This window comes from Dama dama, chromosome 9, assembly GCF_033118175.1.
Source record: "Dama dama isolate Ldn47 chromosome 9, ASM3311817v1, whole genome shotgun sequence".
Lineage (NCBI taxonomy): Eukaryota > Metazoa > Chordata > Mammalia > Artiodactyla > Cervidae > Dama > Dama dama.
The window spans coordinates 108128749-108149800 of NC_083689.1; the positions used below are offsets into that span (position 1 = coordinate 108128749).

Genomic DNA, 21052 nt, shown 5'->3' on the forward strand with positions numbered 1-21052 from the left:
TGTGTGTGAGAGTTCTTGGAAGAAGCCCTCATCACCTCGATTAACAGCCAGCACATTCTCCTGTCTAATCTCTCTTTCCATGAAAGCTGCCTTTCCTGCGTGTACCCTGCATGTAGCAGTCGGTATCAGCGGCTTCACTGTCTGCAGTGATGCTTTCTTCGTGTTTTGACTTACCTCCTGTTACACAAAATCTATGCTGTGTCTCACAGAGCAGAGATTAAGTCAGCACTCATTGTTATGATTGTTATATAAATTTGTACCCTCCTGAGTTTTGATGGGCTGGCCCACAGCCAGAAGTCTAATTAAAGAGAAGAAAAGACCAAAAGTTTATTTTTTAATAAAAACTCTGAAAAAAAAAAGAAAAAAAAAAATAACAACTCTGAACAATGACATAAATGGATCCTCCATAATAACTCTCTATAATTTAATACTTGCTTTGATTATGAACCTATTTTAAATGTGTATGTGAACACAACTAAACCAAACTTCTCTGGAGTAAATTGATATCCTAAAAAACAAGGGTAATGAATTATGCATTTTATATATCACTAGGGACTGGTATCTCTTAATTTAATAACCTTTAAATTTATTTGAAGATAAATTAAGATCTCTACTTGATTCGGTGACAGAAAGTCATTAGTGGTATAGCCTTGATGATCCCTTTTCCCTAATGACAAATTGATAAATTAGTATTCTTGTTTACATAATAATCTCTACGAGTTTGTTTAATATGATCAGTTCCTCAGAGTCCCATTAATACTGAAAGAACAGGTAGGATCAGATTTTCATAGCAGAGTAAGAAACCTTTGAGGAAGAGCTGTTAAGAATAAAACAGTCTTCTATTCTCTTACTAAATGTTGGCTGTAAACAAAATAAAGCACTTTTATTTATTATTTCCTGCTTGTTCTAGGCATTTAATATATCAATATATAGTATCTTTTTAATTCTCAGTATCTTCTAATACAGTTATTATTTTATCCATAAAGAATCGTTGAGTGGCTAGTATGGGAGTTATGTCCAAAAAAATTATAGAGCTTAAATTTGTTCACTCAATTCAAAAATCTAGAAGAAAGTCATTCTTGAGGCAGCATTTGATCCGGTGGCTCAAAGATGCCACCAAAAGCTGTTCTCTTTCCCTCACTCTTCTGCTGTCCACGGTGACAGCTTCATCCCGAGGCTGCCAGTCTGTGTGGTACTACATGCTGTCCTGTATACTTCCACTTGCCAAGAAGCTCCTTTCCTGGTACTTCTCTTAAAAAGCTGCTTTCATTCATCCTTTAAAAGTTATCTCCTGTATCCCAGTGGCCTGAATTAAACAGTGTACCTACCCCTGAGTCTGGCTTCCCTGGTGGCTCAGACGGTAAAGAATTCATCTGCAGTGTGGGAGACCTGGGTTTGATCCTTGGGTTGGGAAGATCCCCATGGAGGAGGAAATGGCGACCCACTCCAGTATTCTTGCCTGGAGAATCCTATGGACAGAGGAGCCTGGCGGGCTACAGTCCTTGAGGTCCCAGAGTCGGACATGACTGAGCCACCAAGCGCACATCCCTGAACCAGTCACTTGGAAATGGGACTCCATTGATATTGGGTTAAGCAAATCTAGAATCTCCTTTAATGCTGAGACAAGATGAGTACTCTCCAAAATGGGAGAAAGGCAGTGAGGTGAGTGAGGAAAACTGATGTTGTGTGACAACCAGTCCTTGCTACAACTGTTCTGGTTTTGTATGCAAAATAACTTCAACAAAAATAGTAAGTTATGCTAGTGTTTATTGTGTGTACCATATGCTAGGTAGACATTTGCTCCTTGGTTTAGATACATTTTAGTCATCAGAACCACCTTGAGAAATAAAAGGAATTAATCCTTATGTTGTAAGGAAGGTTAGAGAGATTGGACAGTTTACCCAGGTTACATAGCTAATCACACCTAGATTGGTGTGGCCTAATTATCCACACTCTTTTCACCATGTGATGCTGTATCATTATTAAACTAGGTGTTCTTTATAAAAACATTCTAAGAGTTGTCTTAGAAATTCATCACTGAAGAAATCTGGAAAATAATCCGTCCTGTCTTGGCTTAGTATGCTGTATATCCATACAGAAATAAGCCTTGGTAAGGCAGAGTTACACAAGAGGAGTTATTGTCTCGTCTTACACATTTTTGAGCACCACTGTCTTACTGCAGTGGTCAGGTGGGGTACTCTAGGCTGCATGCCTACGTACATACATACGTATGCAAGCATGTATGCACATGTGCTGCATATATGATTACTGGAAAGATCGCACATTCTAAGAGGTTCTTTCAAGTGGCACAGTGAAAATGACAGAAGATTCGCCAGGCAAGAATGCTGGAGGGGGTTGCCATGCACTCCTCCAGGGGGTCTTCCCGACCCGGGGATCGGACCTGCGTCTCTTACGCTCTTGGTTGGCAGGCAGGTTCTTTACTACTGGCACCGCCTGGGAAGCCTCTGTTGCTCTACAGTCTCATCTATTAAGAATTGCTCCTCTGCAAATTATTTTTTAAAAGGATGCAGTTTGTAAGGCAGTGGTGTTAAGAAGCATCTTATCAAGGTGCGCTCAGAGCCTTGAATGTCCTAAGTCTTCCTTTGGCATCTGCAGAATTGAATGGCCTCTGTCAGGTGCCATTGATAAGAGACTCAGGGTTATTTTTAGCACGTACTTGAAAAACGTAGCTCCAACCATGGGAGGGGAGCTAAGGAAGAAGTGACAGAAATTAATAAAAAGTTTCATATGTAGATTGTCTTCATGGGTAGCTTATAAGCTACATGGAGGAGATTGTTTTTTACATTATTTACTCATTCATCCAAGAATGCTTATTGAAGTATTATGACATGCTAGACATCCTGTGGTGTTTGCTGAAATTAGCCGACTGACTAGAGGTGCAGTTCTCTTCACTGGGTTTATAGGTTAAGGAGGATTATGTGAAAGTCTAAATTTAAAAAGAGCAGGAGGCAGAAGGAAAAGTGCTGAATGTGAGCTAATTTTGGAAAGAAGAAATATTAGGATTCCGCAGAACACAGAGGTTATGTCATATGCTGCTTTAATCAAATTCCAGGAAAGATTTTTTTCATTTGAAAGTTCTTCCACAGCTTAAACAAAATGCTGTATGGTTTCAAAATTAGAAGGGTGGATTTCTTCTAAACTGGGCCAGTGTATCAATAGATGTATCTAACAGTATATGAGAATATTGGTCCAGGAAGTAACTTGAACTAAGTATTGATTTCATGTCCATTTTAATAGACATTTTTTGCCTATTAAAGTTGAAAAATTAGTGGTTAATTTTGCTGTTTACTGTTGCATTTAGGTTTTGTTTGTTTTTGTTTTTTTTTTTTTAAGAAAATCAAGTCAAGTTTGATAGAAGCTATTTCAGTGATGTTCTTAGTAATAAGTTTGATATTCTCTTTGGAAGAACAGAAGAAAATAAATGATCTGACACCATTAAAATTACTTTTGAAACATATAGCTTATTGATTTTATAAATAGTCCACCTAAATTTGTGTAATGCTTGATTTATTAATAGGGGAAAGAGATTAGAAAAAAAACTTTCTAAGGAGAGTTAGGCCTGTGTTTGTTTTCTTGAGATTCTCATTAAAGAAAAAGCCATTTAATCTTCACCTCTAGAGTTTTTCTATTTAAGGAGGCTAGATCCCTGGTGAAGAGTATCAGAAACATCAGGAAATGACAATTAAAATACTAATCCTTCTTGCAAAACTCTGGCTTAGTATCTGAGGTTCCAATAGAAAAAGTAGGAATGACTGTTTTTAGAGAATGTTGATTCAATGTATTTTGACTAGGTTTTGTTTTACTTTGTTTAATAATGCAGTACATTATAATGTATATTAGCAAGGAAACGTAATCAAGCTTTAACCTTAATGCCACACCGTTAGTGATTGTGGTCTAAGGCCGCCCTGTTTAGTCTGGTAGTCACTGACCATATGTAGCTCCTGAGCTCTTGAGTTCTGAAATGCGTGCTTCTAAAAACTGAACTTTGAATTTCACTTAATTTTGAATGATTTAGATTTAAAATTTAATTTCCAGTACTATGATTCAGTTATTGGAAAAATTTAAGTATAATATTTTTGGAACAACCTAGGTATGTGAATATACATTTTTTTAACCATGAATTTGATGAAATCTAAATACAGGTCAAATATTTCTGATGGAAATTTGCATCTAAATTGAGATGGCCCATAAATGTAAAATATGCAACTTGTTTTAAGGAGATAAGATGATAAAATGTAAAATATTTTCCACCATAATTTTATAATAGTGCATGTTGATTTAATAATATTTTATATATAATGGGGCTAAAGAAAATATGTATTAGTCACTTTCACCTTTTCATTGTTGTTACTTTTTAAAATGTGGCTACCAGTATATTTGAAATTACTAAGTGGCTTGCATTACACTTCTTTTGGAACATGCTGGTTTGAGGAGTTTCTCTCAGATATCCCTGGAATCCATTTAATGCATGAAAATGCAATCTGGCTCAGCAGCTTTATCAAACTCATAGCCTTTTTTCTTTCTGTCCTACTATATTTGTCTTGGTGTTAGTAATCTCAGTTTTTTAAGCAATCACTGAATCTGGTAACTAATTCAGTATCATTTACTTTTTTATTTAATTCATAATAATTATAATCTTTTATCTGGTATTAGAGACAAAACGATTTCTTAGAAAATTTTAGCTAGGCAGATTGGTGAGAAATGATGACCAAGGAAAAAGTATGACTGAATATTATTGTGTATTGCGTAATATGCAGTGTGAAGCCCTTGAAGTACTTAAACTGCATCTGAGAAAATTCATAGTGTCTGCTTTCTAATAAGATGTGTTCTTTTTCTTTTCTTTTACGTTCCTCTTAAATGAGCAGAAAGTGTGGTTGAATGTGTAGTGCTTTCTGTCTGGAAGGTGTATCTAATAGGTGAGATGTGTGATATCTAAAATAGGTGTAATATGTAGTATCTAACAGGTGTGAATGTGACTCTCATCACCATCTCTTGCTGTTGATCCTTCCAGGAGGTGATTTCCTCACGTTCCTGAGAAAGAGGAAGGACGATATAAAACTCAAACAGTTAGTGAAATTTTCATTAGATGTTGCTTCTGGTATGTCCTATCTCGAGAGTAAAAACTGTATACACAGGTAAGGAGAATATTTTTAAAACATTTCCAGTTCTGTATATAGGCTATTAGAAAACTGATGTATTTGCTATCATGAAGCAATGAATTTTCTTTCACAACATGTATTTCTTGTTGGTTTTCATATTTTGTGTGAAAGCATTCTTTGACATCTTAGAGAAACAGTTGTTTTCTATCTTCCTGAGGTAAGTCCTTATTAGACAATTATTTACTAATTAGAAATTTATTATAATCATGAATAGCATGGTGATAAGATGTGCCTCAAGTTAATTATATAAGCAGCTATAATCTTATCAAATAATATTGTTTCATGTGTTACTCCCCTTTTTTAAAGAAATTACTTATAAAGTTATAGAAAATCTTAATAGTAAAATAATTTATGACTGTGTATGTGGCCAAGGGTAAAAATATTTTAGCACACTAGTTATTTCAAAGGAGATTTTAGCAAATTTGCTCTGATTATATTAAGACCAGCAACTTGGTCTTAATTCTTTATAGATTGTGGTTTTAGTTGCTTAAGGATGAAAGTTTTTTTTTGTTTTTTTTTTTTTGCTAAATGTGAATAAAAATTAAGATCTCTTGCAGGATTCATGTCTGAGCCTAAGTATGGCTGCGTATATACATGAGATAAGGTTTGGGATTTGATGCAGTTTTTATCTGCTGGAAGCAGCACATGATACTGTTTAACATGGGGAGAGTTCATTGTCAGATGCAGCCATTATGTACATTAAACTGGTTGTTTATTGAGATGTATTTTTCCCTCATGTGTTTCACCATGTAGCCTTTGACCTAATATTCTGGTGAGGTTGTACAACGTAGAACTGCAGCAGAACAAAGTTATATTCACCTAAAATATACATTTATTTGATCTCAATGAACAATTTTGACTTAATGCCCCCGCTGATTTTGCTTAGTATTCAGTTTTATTCTGAAACTAAAATTATAGCTTATGTTTCAAATATGGTTCAACAATCACATGTGTTAAAATGCATTTCAATAGGAATATTCAGTTCAGTTCAGTCACTCAGTCATGTCTGACTCTTTGCAACCCCATGGACTGTAGCACACCAGGCCTCCTTGTCCATCACCAACTCCCGGAGTTTACTCAAACTCATGTCTATTGAGTCTGTGATGCCATCCAATCATCTCATAGGGATATTATATTTCTGGAAATTAAGACAGCAAAAACTAAGCCACTATCATATTCCTGTTTTACTTTCTATGAATAGTGACTGTCTTTCAATAAATGTAGATCGAATCACAATGTAATAGATATTTGAAAAGACTTTAAAAAACTGGTTTTGGAAAAGAATTGTATAATCATTTTGTTACTTTATGTTAAAAGTAACAGGAAAGGATTGTCCTTTATTTAGAGAAAACCTGTAATTTTGATTGCTCAGGTGTTAAAGTTACTTTGGGTATCAAATGCTCTACTGTAGTTTTTATTCTGTCTCTGATTTTTTTTAAACTGCTAGACCATCTATGACTTTTAACCATAATAAATACCCATTCTTGAAACTGTTGTATTGTCAGTTACCAATAAAACTCTTTAATTGCTGGTGTGTTGTGGTTGAGGGAACTGCTGATTCAATTTCTTGCTGCTTTTTAGTGATGGCTTTTTTTGCAGATGGATGACTGTATTTTTTTTTTAAGTGCTTCTATTATCAGAATTGAAACCATTCTAAATTGCTGATAATTCTAAATTATCCCACTTACAAAATCATAACATTATCTGCTATAATTTTTATTTTCTCCTTTTGCTTAAAAATGTTCATGCATTTACAAATTTTTGAAAGTCAGCCCATGCTTGAACACATATCTGAGAAGACTTTACATAGTCCTGTACCGTTTGCCTGTGAGGAAGGCTCCTAACTGAGCATCTTGAACGATGGTGCTGAGAGCAGGTTTGACAAATAGGTCTCAGCGACTGGTCGCAGCTGTCTGTGCGGTTCATCGAGAAGGATTCCAGGGTCAGTGACGGAGCCCAGTGATTGATTAGTCACATCTGTTAGGGTGCTCACAAGCATTAACACAAAACCCCCAGATTTGTCATCTGTCATATACACACATAATGTCTTTGTCTTTAGTTTCATAAATATTTTGGATATGATATTTTACTAGCTGTATTATGGCAACATGTAATATCTTTCTATACTCACTTTCACTGATAACCTAAACTATCTACTGTTCTTCTCTTGTTAATCATGATTATTGGATGACTTATAATATCTCTAGCCAGTGGTCGTTTGTTCCTCTTCACACTTATGTAAATGATCTTTTGGATGAATTCAGTATTTTTTTTTTCATTTTAGTATCTCACCAATACATGATGCTACACTGAGAAAGTAAATTGTTCTTTCTACTGAATTTTTCATGGAAGTGACTTGTGCTATAGAACCGTGTTCTCTATGTCTAATTCTGTGGTAGCAGTTGTAATTGTGGAGGTTTAATTGATTTACATTTAATAGATATACTCAAGACATGCATTTTTTTCTCCTAAGAAATAAAACATATATATATATATATATTTATGTAGTATATAGCATAAATATATAAATACAACATATATAGTATATACTACAGTGAAGAGTATTTTTCCTCATTGGAGAAATTTTAGTGAGGTATTTCAAAATTCAAATAAAATTCCTAAAGTGTAATTGAAAGTTTCCTTTCAGTTTTTCAGTAAATGAAGAAAGACACCAAGCTCCATTCCTAACATCCCCAAATATATACAATACATGTCCATGACTTCTAAAGTGTTTGTCCTACAAATCAAAGCAAAATATTAAATATGCTCTAAATTTTATATGAAATTGTAAATTTATAACTGTTCACTGATTAGAGGTCACTGGAATTCAGAAGCTGAAAATAGTTTTAGTTGTGTCTCCCCAGAATCATATCTTCACTTTGGTGGGGGAAGCATTTCTTTACTTTAGCTTTGTTTTGTTTTGATTACCATGAGAAGAGCAGACAGTGTTTCATTATAGATAAAAAAGTATGACCTATAAAATGGGGACAAGTAATTGTGTAAAGAAGTGGCCTGCTTTGGGAAAATGTTCTTGTAATTTCCATTTCACTTCCAGAAGCATTCTCTTGACACACGAAGTTTCTAATTGAAACCATTTCTGTTTATAGTTAGAGTGTTGGATATTTTGTGTTTCAGTTCAGGTGAAATCAACCCCATTTACTTTATAATTATTCAGTGCTTACTTGGCTTCAATGTGACTTTTTTTTCCTTCCTTTTATGTCATACGAATATTTGAAGTACACTGACAGACTTTGAGAGGGGATGTTACTTACAATGGCATTAGATTGCTGGGTGTCACTCTATAAAAAGTATTAAACCTGATTATTCTTAATGTTAAGCGGGTTGAGGGTTGACCTTATACTAGATTTAAATGGTAATGGCATTTATGGTTTTATTGCTGATGAGTTCTACTGCAAGATTTATTTTTATTTGGGTTTATTTTTAAGAACTGATTTTGTGCTATGTTCTTTGTCAGTGAAAAGTAAAGGAGGATAAACTCTTAAATGCAACGTATTTGAGTAAAAGACCATACTCTGTTGGGAGTGTTGGAAGCATTTCTTAATTTCATGATATTGTATGTCATTGTCAATGCCAGAAAAGGTCTTTTGGGAGGCATACTATAGAATATGATTTCTTTTTCTATTTTAAATCTTACACTGATTCCTCTTCATTTTCAATTACTCTACCACAATGATGTTTTTTTTGTTATGAAGTAAGATTAACAACTCTACAAATTAAAGTATATAAGATTACAAATATTTTATTGTTTAGTAACAGTTTTGCTTGTGCATTGAGAAAAGTGATGTTTCCAGTACTTCATAAACATGGATGGTAGCCTATTCTGTCCCAGGGTGATAACAACATGAGAATCATGGTCCCCGCCTTCAGATGGACATAATAGAAAATAATGCGATGAGATACTCAGTTTAGTGACAACATGCACAAAATACCATGGGCGTGATATCAAGAATATCTAATCTGATGTGTCATTGTGGGAGCTATGGTGGGGAGTAATTGGAAAGTTTTGTGGAGGATGTTGTTTGATACTTGATGGGTTTATCACTGAATGCAAGGGGAAAGAATATTGTCGCTGCAGGAAAGCTGACAACAGAGTTTTGTATCTCATGAGAAGGCGTGATTTAATCATGAAGTACAGAGAGTTTGATACCAAAATGGGAAGTCCAGGCAGCACTGGGGTGAGCCAGATAAGCAGGGCCTTTCTTACCCAGGGCCGTGTGATGCCATTTAATTTGGCTAAACCTGGGAATGTCTAGGCCTGTGTTCAGATGATTTTAAGATGGTTAAAAGTCTCCAGTTTTTAACTGAAAAAGGAAAGTAATTTCAACAAAATTTACAAAACCTTGAAAAACATATAATCTTGTGAAAAGGTATGAGTATGAGACCAATTTTATTTGTAAGTTTCAACGGGCAAACAAAATAAGGAAAGCTAAGACTGCCAGAAAGGAACATATTATATTTCTCTTAAATATGTTCCAGAGGAAGATTATTTCATCTAATGATTTCTGATAGGGTAGGCATGTACACTTTTTAAGACAAATGTAAGATGTCACTTCTTCTTTTTGGTTTTTCTGATTTCATATTTTACAAAGATTTGGTATGACAGTGATCATTTATGTTTTTCCCTTTCTTGAGAGTTTTTATTTATGTTTTTAAATACAACTGATTACCTAATATCTGAGTTCTTCCTAAGGTTTTAATGTATTGGTAAAGCATTCTTGTGTATAATACATCTTCATATTTTCTTTAATGTCTTCTATGTCTCATGATCTGCCATATATTTAATAAGGACAATCTTAAGATCACTTTACAGATTAAGGAATTGAGGCCCAGAAAGATTAAGCAAAGGCCACCTAGAGAATTAGTGGTAGGGCCACTGTTGGGTCTTAGATGTGTAACTACATCCTGACACATTCCTATTCCAGTGTTCTGTCTCAATCAGGTATTCGAGATCCTAACAGCTGACATTTATTGATTACTGAATGCTAAGTATTATACTAATCAAGTGCTTTAGATGCAATATATGGAACATAAACTTCAGGAAGGCAGTAATTTTCAGCTGTATTATTTGCTCTTGAATTCCAAAAGGCTAGAACAGTGCTTGGCACTTAAAGGAGAGTGAGTGAATCCTGAAGGCAACAGTAGGTACTGTGTTGGGCCCGTTGTAACATGAGGAGAACTGCGGTTAGGAAGGTTGAGTATCTTGCCTAAGATCATATGAGAAGAACGTGGTGGACCCAGGATGTGGACCACAGGAGTTGGGTTTGAGAGCCCCCACTCTAGATCACTGCACTGGACTCGCCTGCTCGGCACAAGCCGTGGATCTTCTGACCAATCAGGAAATTCAGGGCAGAAGGTGGTGTTTGGTGTGATGGCTCAGCTTATGATCAACATCTGGTTTCTTTATGATCACGAGTGAAAACAGAAGAGGATGCTGAAGCCTGTGAAACATAATTTTAGAAAGACATAACAAGATTTTTCTGTTGTTTTTTAATGAACAGTTGCTGAAATGCAGCAGTATTTTGTTATTGCTTCTCCATTTAATTAGAGCTTGAAAATCTGTTTTTTTCATTTTTATACACTATTGTTTAGATACCCCCTTCTGCTTTATCTGTTAATTAAAAACACAAGATTAGCATAGAAATGTGATAATCTCAGTTGACTAAGCATTTATGACTGATTTTTTTGTTCTAACATCTGATTACAATTTTGAATATATTAAGCTGTACTTTTATTTTTAGCTTCTAAAACCATTTTGCTACAGTACAAAGAGAAATGCTCAGTAATTTTAAATGTCTCAAAAATATATAGTCCTCTCTACTTTAACCTTGTTTTAAAAAATATAGTGTGGGTTGGTATTCGCAAGAACACCTTTCTAAAAATTACTTATCCTGCTACTTTATTCAGTGTCAGAATTTCCTGTTGCTAGTTTCATTCATTTTCATTAAGGGATTTTTTTACCTTAAGTCACATGTATGTTTCCAGGAATGAAAAAAGACCTTCTCTTATACTGGAATCAATTAACAAATTGGCTTGAGTTAATGTACCAGAGTATCCATCTGCCTTCTTGAAAAACAGAAATGGGGGATTTGGGATAGCAGGTCACAGGAAAAATGAGTTTTGATTTATGGTTACTAGTAGAAAGATGTACAATATGTAGGATACTATTTAGGAATTCTGCTCAATCCAATAAACAGAATAAAGTCCTTGAGAGGAAACAGAGGAGTACATGAGTGGTTTCCTGGTTTAGTGAGGGCCAGCCTTGTCTTGTGTTACATAGAAATGGCAGAGGGAGATTGGCCTACATCTCATTCTCTATTATTTCTGATTTTTATTCACTTAATTGCATTCTGAACCAGGAATGTACTAACTGGTTCAGAATGTCTAAAGTGATCTTTTACTTTCAGTTCAGTCCCTCAGTCGTGTCTGACTCTTTGCAACCCCATGGACTGCAACACGCTGGGCCTCCTTGTCCGTCACTAACTCCTGGAGTTTGCTCAAACTCATGTCCATTGAGTCAGTGATGCCATCCAACTGTCTCATCCTCTGTTGTCCCCTTCTCCTCCTGCCTTCATCTTTCCCAGCATCAGGGTCTTTTACTTCAAACAAATGCAAATAGGTGGGTCACCGTTTTCTCTTATGGCCCTTTTGATTATGAAGAACAGAAACTGCTGCAGCTAGTTTAAGCAATAGGAAGTGTATTAGAAGAAAACAGAGTTAACTCATGAAACTGAAACGACAGGAAGTTCAGCCAGCTCTGGGCGTCACTCCAATTAGGACCTGGGAAGCAGTCAGGAGCCAGAGCATCTTCTCTCTCTGCTCACTCTCTATGTTCCATTGTTTCTTCTTGCTATGTTGCTGCTTCAGTTCCCTCTTGCTCTGAAGACTACATTCCTCTATCCCATCGTCAAAGGCTGTTCCAGTGACATACAGGTTACCACCTTCCAAGCGCCACATCTGCAGATAATGAATTAGTCTTTGAGGTCTGGTTTCAGGTTCTTGGCAGTAAGAATTGACTGACCCAGCTTATATTAAGTGTTTGTGCTGTGCTTAGATGCTCAGTCGTGTCTGACTCTTCCCGACCCCATGGACTGTAGCCCACCAGGCTCCTCTGTGCATGGGGATTCTCCAGGCAAGAACGCTGGAGTGGGTTGCCATGCCAAGATCCAGGGGATCTTCCCAACCCAGGGATCGAACCCAGGTCTCCCACATTGCAGGTGGATTCTTTACCATCTGAGCCACCAGGGAAGCCTATATTAAGTGTTTATCCTGTTTTTAATCAATAACATGGCTAGACAGAGAAAAGTAGGCAGGATGATGTTTACATAGATTTACAGAAGCCAATTACTGTGTTGTTCTCTGTCCATGGAATTTTCCAGGCAAGAATTCTGGAGCGGGTAGCTGTTTCCTTCTCCTGGGGATCCTCCCAGCTCAGGAAGTGAACCTGGTTCTTCTGCATTGCAGGCGGATTCTTTACCGTCTGAGCCACTTAGGATGGTATAATCACTCAGAGGATGGAGCCTGGACTAAGCAGGCTTTCAAAAAGAATGGCTGCCATGCATTCATTGAGTGCTTCCTATTTGGCAAGTACATTCATTATCTTATTTAGTCCTCATACTTCTATGGCCATTTATCTCTACTTTAGAGTAGAAAAAATTGAAGCATCAAAGTATAATAAGTATCTTGTCCAGTGTCATACAACTGATGAGTGGAAGATCTGAGTCTAGATCGAGTGAATGACAAAGCCTAGGAAACTAAGCAGAACACTTCAACTATGTGTTAGCTGTCATTTCCTGTTTCTTCCCTTCTGTGAATATGATCAGCCACGCAGGCACCTCTCACAAGGAAACCATTTCGTAAACGGTGATTTAGAGAAAGCCTCGCTGTAGGGAGGGGAGCCTCCTTTTTGTCTTCTCTCGTCTTTTCCTAGGATGATTCATCCCCGCACAGTTCCATGGTGCAGGGCTGGTGGGTTCACTTCTTCCTGCAGAAGGTTCATGCAGTCTCCTTGAGTCCTAGCTCACAACACATCCATACAACAGACAGGAGATTAAGCCCAGAACTGTGCAGTTGGGTCCACGATTACCCCAGGAATTTGGGTAACCATTGGTTGAATTAATGTTCTGAAGTAAAACCCAGTTTACACTAGAGTAGCTAGCTTTTCCTAATCATTCTGATCAAGTAGAAATTCTAGCAATCCATTAGAACACAGATGACATAGAAACAAGCTTAACCTTCTTGCTTGCTTTTTTGTTCTTGTTGTTTTCGGGGATTTTTTTTTTTTTTTTTTTTTGGTTTGTTTCCTGTTCTCTGGCCTCCAAGGCAGGATCAGAGCAATCAACATATGGAACTGGAGAACTCAAACCTAAGCCACTCTCTGGGCATGACTCACCACACTAATACTGAGAATTACTAGGGGCTTTGTCCAGTTATTATCCTCAGTTTTTTTTATTTGATAAAACACAGAAGCACAATGAGAAGCCCTTTTCATTCCCAGATTTCCTTTTCAAGTGTCGCTGTGCCAGTCTGACTGTCTCCTTCTGCATTGCCAAATAGTCTGCAAGCTTTCAGAGCCATTCAACAGCTTCAGCACAGTGGTTAAGACCACAGGTTTGGCCCTGGGATGCTCGGAGTTTGGATCCTGGCTCTACAGCACATCAGCTGTGGGACTGTGGATCCCTACCCCACCCCCACCCTCACATGTCCTGTAACCTTTGCCCACTTTATTTTTCATCAGTCTGTGTGTGACCCGACATTTATCTGTGTCTACGTATACACCTCCATGTGTGTAATATATGAATAAGTATCACGTGGTACCTGTAGGTGTGTGTGTGTGTGCTCAGTCTCTGAGTCGTGTCCAGCTCTCTGTGACCCCACGCAGCCCGCCAGGCTCCTCTGTCCATGCGATTTCCCAGGCAGGAATGCTGGAGTGGGTGGCCATTTCCTTCAGGCACTCTTCATGGCCCAGGGATCCAACCCATGTCTCCTGAGTCTCCTGCATTGGCAAGTGGATTCCTTACCACTGAGCCACCAGGGAAGCCCACATGGACATATATAAATTAAATGAATCCTGGTTTGCTTTTTATTTTCTTCCTCAACTATAGTGTGAGCTCCATGAGGATAAAGGCTTTTACCTTGTTCATTCCTTGATGCAGAGAATAGTTAGCAGCATCTAGTTTTGGTGTTCAGTAAAAGTTTGTTGAATGGATGATGATTAAAGTTACTATAATTCTGTCTCTTCCAATCTAAAAAGAAGACAATAATATTCTATATGACATACTGATTAGTGTTAGACAGGGCAAGGCTACTTGAGTAGGAAAGGGGTCTCTCGAGGACCTCCGATAAGAAACATCCCCACAGAACTTCCAGAGATCACAACTTAGCAGAAAGAGACCACTCACGTCCATACCATTGGATGGACATACGGATTAGATCCGGTTGTCTGTTTAGCCAAGGGTACAGAAACTTTGGAAAAGAGTGGCCACATAAAGCAAAGCAAATGCAGTGTATCTCAGTTCACTTGACCATGGTTTCCAGAGTTTCTAATGATGACACAGTCTGCACAGGATAGGGCCTTACTAAATCTGAGCAGCTCATTTTCTTGCTAATGCTGTGATGTGGATCTTATGACACCATTCACGGAGTACTTATACATCTGTGTGATTTTGCTTCATGTGATATTTTAAACATTGGGCTCTATTGGTTCTTGTTGTTGTCAACAGGCTACATCCTCACCCTGAGGAAAAACAAAACGAAAGCCTAGGTATCTCCAGTCAGGTACCTCTATCTGCAGCCCATTTCTCCACAATTTGCTGCCTTACTCTCCTTACCCTTTTAGCTGTGTGTTTCCAGCCTGAACATGTTTATGCCACACACTCATCTAGATACCATGGCGAGTGCAGGACCGGGGAGGATGATAATTTTCCCTCTACCCTCCTAGATTCTTGACTGAGACCTCCCTATAATGAGAGGTGGACTTGCTTCTAAACTTCTGTTATTCTCCTGTGTGTGTGGGAGACACCCAGGAAAACTGAGTAACTCCCCCACATAGCCCAAGCTATGTTACCTAAAGTTTAAATACCTAAAGTTACCAGGAAAAGCACAGTCAACAAGGGTAAGGCAGTTATGCAGACTTTTAAATCCATCTTCTCCATTGGTAAGAGTTTGCAGAGATTCTTTCTTCCTGGTACAGACAGGGAGAAGTGACGTGAAGTGAAGGTTCCTCGGTCGTATCCGACTCTTTGCGACTCCGTGAACTATACAGTCCGTGGGATTCTCCAGGCCAGAATAGTGGGGTGGGTAGCCGTTCCCTTCTCTAGGGAATCTTCCCAACCCAGGGATGGGACATAGGTCTCCCGCATTGCCGGTGGATTCTTTATCAGCTGAGCCACCAGGGAAGCCCAGAGGAGCCCTTACAAATGGAAATTTCCTTCTAAATGTAAAAGCTTCTTATAAAAGGGTAACTACTTAGTTTTCAGAGCCTCTCCTGTGTCTGCTTAAATTATCAGCTCAAAATAATCTTAAAGCATAAAAGGCATATTTTGGGGTGGCAAATTCTGCTCCCTTCAGTGGTGGATAAACAAAACTCTCCCTTTATGGAGCTCACAAAAGTGAGGGGAAGCAGATAATAAATGGATTTAAAAAAGAATAAGCAAGTGAATATAAGATATTCCACACGATGGTAAATGTTATAGAGAATCATAGAATCGGATAAAAGGAAACGGGAAGGTGGGGCAGGTACTGTTTCATAGAGTCTGTAAGAGAAGATCCAGAAGAGAGAGAGCGGTGAGCCCTGTGAATATCAGTGAGAAGAACTTCCCTAGCCATGGGTGTAGCAAGTTCAAATGGCCCTGAGACAGGCGCGGGTCAGGTGTGTCCAAAGAAGTCCAAAAAGGGAGACAGAAAGTGAGGTTAGAGGCTACGGCAGCTGGATCAGGTAGTTCTTGTAAATCACTGAAACGCTTTGCTTTTAGTCTGCATGAGATGGGGGCCATTGAGGACTGACTTGATCTGTCCCAGGTTTTTGAAGGATTAGTTAGAATTCTGTTTTAGAAAGAAACTCTCAGGGGACAAGTGCAGAAAAGAGAAGACAAATGAGAGAGCTGTTGCAGTAATGGAAATTAGAGACAGCAGGAAGGCGGTGGTGGAGAGCAAGAGGCGTGGCCCGTTCTGGGGGCATGGTGACGGCAGAGCCGGCAGGATGTGCTGCGTGTTTTATTAGACACTGGGCTTCCCTGGTAGCTCAGCTGGTAAAGAATTTGTCTGTAATGCAGGCAAATTGCAGACCAGTTCCATTCCTGGGTTGGGAAGATCCCCTGAATAGGGGATAGGCTACCTACTCCAGTTTACTTGGCCTTCCCTAGTGGCTCAGACAGTAAAGAATCCACCTGCAATGCAGGAGACCTGGGTTCAATCCCTGGGTGGGGAAGATCCCCTGGAGGAGGGCATGGCACCACACTCAGTATTCTTGCCTGGAGAGTCCCATGGACAGAGGAGCCTGGAGGCTACAGTCCATGGGGTCACTGAGAGTGGGACATGATTAAGCACACAGCACATATTAGACATTACATGTGTGAAATGGAAAGATGACTCCAAGTCTTTACAGACATCAAACGATTATCTGCCTGCATTATTTTCCTCATAAGCTCAGGTGCCTGTAAGACACTCTCCAATGTTTTATTTCTTGTAACTCTAGTAATTCAAATATGAATCCTTCAAACTATAATGAGCCAAATAAACACACAGCACGTAGTTTTTTTTTTTCCTAGTGGGAGCTTCCTAAATGCTGAGAACTGTGCCAGTGACAGAGCCAAAAGGATGCAGAGTGCTACTCCTTCTGGCATCCTTACTTTCCCACACTGACTTTATATTTCTTCTGATGGAAGAAAATAAAGGAATGTAACTTCAAGAGCTCATCTGCAGTTTTTCCATTTAATCAGACATATGTTTTCCAAATAAGATGCAGATCTTTAAGAAGAATATCCTACGTCAAATAGTACCCTTCGTCACAGACCCATTGATTTAAAGAGATAATTAAAATTAGATGTATGCAAACTTTATAGCGGGTTACATTTTTACCCAGGTTTCTGGTTTTATGACTTGTAGATGAACATAATTGTTATTTACCTAACCTAATAACTTGGTATGTTGCTCGTTAATGATGCCTGTGGTTTATGTCTGATTCTTGGAGGTTTGATATCATCTGTAGAACTACAGTGACACAAGAGCAGAGATGTCATTCACTTGCTATTTTTTTAGTAAACAAAGGTCATTTCCTTCTAATGTAAGGTTATGACTTCTATTATAATTAATATTAAGTTTTTATAAAATAGCTTAGAGATAGTAGTATCTGTTTGTGGCCTATGGACAGAGAAGCCTGGCGGGCTATGGTCCATAGGGTCACAAAGAATCGGACACGACTGAAGTGACGTAACAGACACACTCACACACTTACTTATACTTCATATGAATAGATATTCTTATTACTATAGAAAAGAAACACTTGCCTTATTTTGTGTTCTCAAACTGACTTTTTAATGCTGGACATTTTTTATTATGTAGCTTGATTTCCTTTTTTTGTGGGCAAGGAAATAGTGCAAATTTTCTGTGCACATTTTTCACAGGGTGCTTTTCAAATGGTAGAAGTGTGATAAATATCTGTTATATGAATGAATGAATATGTGGGCAAATTAATGAATAAATGAAATAGGCCTCTAATCAGCTGTACAAAGTACCAATCAAATGCCATTAGATGACTAAGGACTTTCTGGGAAAACAATCCTAAATTGTTTCACCCTTAAATGTTAATCTTCTATTTTTATTTTCCACTGATTGATTTCTTTAAATGGCATAAATGAAGAAGTAATTATTGTGATATGAACCAGTATGTGTCATGCAAACACATACTTTTCTGCTGTGAGTCAGAATGAAGGTTTTAGGATTCTGAGAGCGTTTTCCTGAATTTTGTGAGTGTGAATGTCGCAGAAACTTAGTGAGACAGTGTCAGTGATCTTCTCTAGATATTGTCAACCTCCAAGAGGCACAGAAGGTGACTACTATCCTGTTTCAATCCATTTTCCTCTAACAGTAGTTACTTGTTATATTGACTCTGTCCTGTTGCAGACAATGATCAGGACTTAAGAAAGCAACAGTAGTTTATAACATGCTGGAAAGTGTTAATTTTTAACAATGTGCTTCAGAATAATTGGGCAGCAAACATCAGATGTGTTGTTATGTGTTAGTCATTAGGCATGTATTTCTTTTCAGCCTCTTTCCTTAGGCGCCCTCTGTCCATTCACTGTGTGAATCACTAGAGAATGTGAACAGTAAGGCTAGAATAGTACTGAGGTAGGCAGTTCCTTGCCGTTTAAGACCTTTTGTAATGAGTAACTTTAATTCTCAGGGAGCAGTATATCTCCCTTCATTCTTAAAATTCCCATAATGCTGCTTTAAAATTAGGAGTCTATTTACACATAAAGTAATGAAGGAATGAAATTGAAATAATTATATCTTCTATTTGAGATGTTTTAAAACCCAAGGCAGGACATAAACATATGGCATGATACACAAATAATCTGTAAACCTCCTTGTAACCAAATGAAAGCATAATTGGTATGTAATTTAAAAATTTATTTTTTATCACATTGTGCCATATTATAAATATTTAAGACTGTTTTTTCAAATATATATTATCTAAAGGAAAGAAAATTATAATTTTCATATCATATTTATACTTAAATGTGTATCCTAGTAGAAACAATTATTGGGGTTTCTATATTTTTGCTTTATGATATCATATAAGCATGCCTGGTGAAATTCCTCAATTTATTCATAATTTCTAAAGCCTTTCCATATCCACGCACTAAATTAATCAGAAACCATGTATTGAATACCTTCTTTGTACAAGTTCTCTGTTTAATCATGCTCCCTACTCTGAAGGAAAATGAGAAAATTAAAGATATTTGATAATTTGATAGAGTGTGTTGGGGGAAGGGAGTAGACAAGACACAATAATAGGATTTCCAAAGACCTTTTATAGTAGAGATTTAAAAAATAGCATACAGTGGTCTAAATTGCAAGAGCCACCCAACAAATATTGGGCTAAATTACTGAATTTCTTTTATGTGACCAGCTGTATTAAAAATAAGCTTAATTCCCAAGAGATTTGCAAATTAACTTGAACATATTTAGCAGAACTTAAACATGTTTTCCTCCCCCCATGCCCACCAACTTAATTAAAGAATACTTTTTCCACTTTGTAAGTATCTGGGTAGTGAAAGCAGGCACGGGGCAAATGTTCCACAGTGTTAGTTCAGCTGAAGTCATCACATGTTTACTTACGTACTATGTGCAAGCGCACTGTTGGTGTTTGGAATATGTAAGTTGAGCACATCAGATAGGGTCTGTGTCCTCCAGGAGCTTACAGCCTAGTGAATGAACCGTACATCAACAGGTAGTCATGTAAGAATGCATTTTAGAGGGGGTATGATCGTGTCCTGGGGCCACGGAAGGCATCGTGGAAGAAATGACGTTTGGCCCGAGAGGTAAATAACTAAAGGAAGATGAGCGAGAAGAGAAGCCATCAGCTGGGAGAGAGTGGCTTGGAGGCTGGAAGCAGAATGGCCTTTCAGGGCAGTGAAGGGCAGTCAGACCGTGAGTGGGTTAAATGCCTGGCTGAGGCGAGACTGGAGAGGTGGCAGGGGCAGGCCATGTGAGGCAGGCCTTCACGGGGAGGCTTGTGCGGCGTCTGCACGCAGGGGAGGCCACCGTGGGCTTTCCAGTAGGAGGGCTCACGCGCGTGTTCCACGCAGGGCGCTCTGGCTGTGCTGCGGAGAGTCAGTGGGGGAAGGGACGCTGTCCAGGAGGCCGGCATCAGGCCATCTCCCATGTTTCTTGTCCGGTAGGATGACGGGCTTCGCTTCTTGAAATACTGGAAGATGAGCAGGGTTTTTTGGTTTGCTTGGCTGGGGTTTGGGGGGAGGAGGCATGGGCCAGGATTGTGGATGATGAAGGGAGTTTATTTTGAGACGTGTGAATCTGACGTGCCTGTGAGGTATTTGTGAAGCCGCTGAAAAGGCAGGTGAGTGTTTAAAAGTAGAACTGAAGGGTAAGGTCTGATGTGGAGCTAACAATGTGGAAATGATGAAAGCAAAATGAATGAATTAAATGGACTTGTGAATCAGTGAAACTTTGAATTACTCATGAATAAGTGAAAGAAATATTTGTGTGTAAGAGAAGAATACGTCTGACTTTTTATATACATATGTAATATATATATAGGCTATCAGGTCATTTTGCCTCTAGATTTTTTAACTTAAGTGATAAATTAATTTTGTTTATTTCTGGCCGTGTGGGGTCTTGGTTGCTGTGCAGGGACTTTCTCTGGCTGCCGTGAGTGGCCCCTTTGATGCCATGGCGGGCCTCTCGTGGTGGCCTCTCTTACTGTGGGGCGCGGGCTGTGGGCGCTGTGGCGAATGGGCTCAGCTGCTCCACAGCACGTGGAATCTTCCCAGACCAGGGATCAAACCCACGTCCCCTGCATTGGCAGGAGGATTCTTATCTGTTGTCCCGACAGGGAAGTCCCCCTGGCTTTTTTATTATTAAATGAGGAGGCAACTTCAATACCACTTTTGACTTTTGATGGTAGTATCCAATGTTTGTCATTTCTAGTACTGTTAATCTAGTTTGACAATAAAATAATTCTAGAATAATGTTTGTTTATTTAGCTTATTTGCTTACTTAAAGACTGACTTTGAGAGTTAAGTGTTTCCTTTAAAAATCTTAATATGCATTATTTCATCTTGGATAATTTCATAGTACCACAAATAACAGTGACAACTGGAAAATGTGAAATG

The 21052-nt window shown here is 38.2% G+C and overlaps 1 protein-coding gene across 3 annotated transcripts in view; it reads left to right on the plus strand.

Annotated features, from left to right (window-relative positions):
* The window catches only part of FER (FER tyrosine kinase), a 442861-nt gene that overhangs the window by 341005 nt on the left and 80804 nt on the right, over positions 1 to 21052 (plus strand). For all 3 annotated transcript variants that reach the window (XM_061152123.1, XM_061152124.1, XM_061152122.1), the window contains exon 16: positions 5033 to 5156. In XM_061152123.1, the coding sequence (XP_061008106.1) occupies positions 5033 to 5156 (124 nt within the window). The remainder of the gene's footprint in view (positions 1 to 5032; positions 5157 to 21052) is intronic.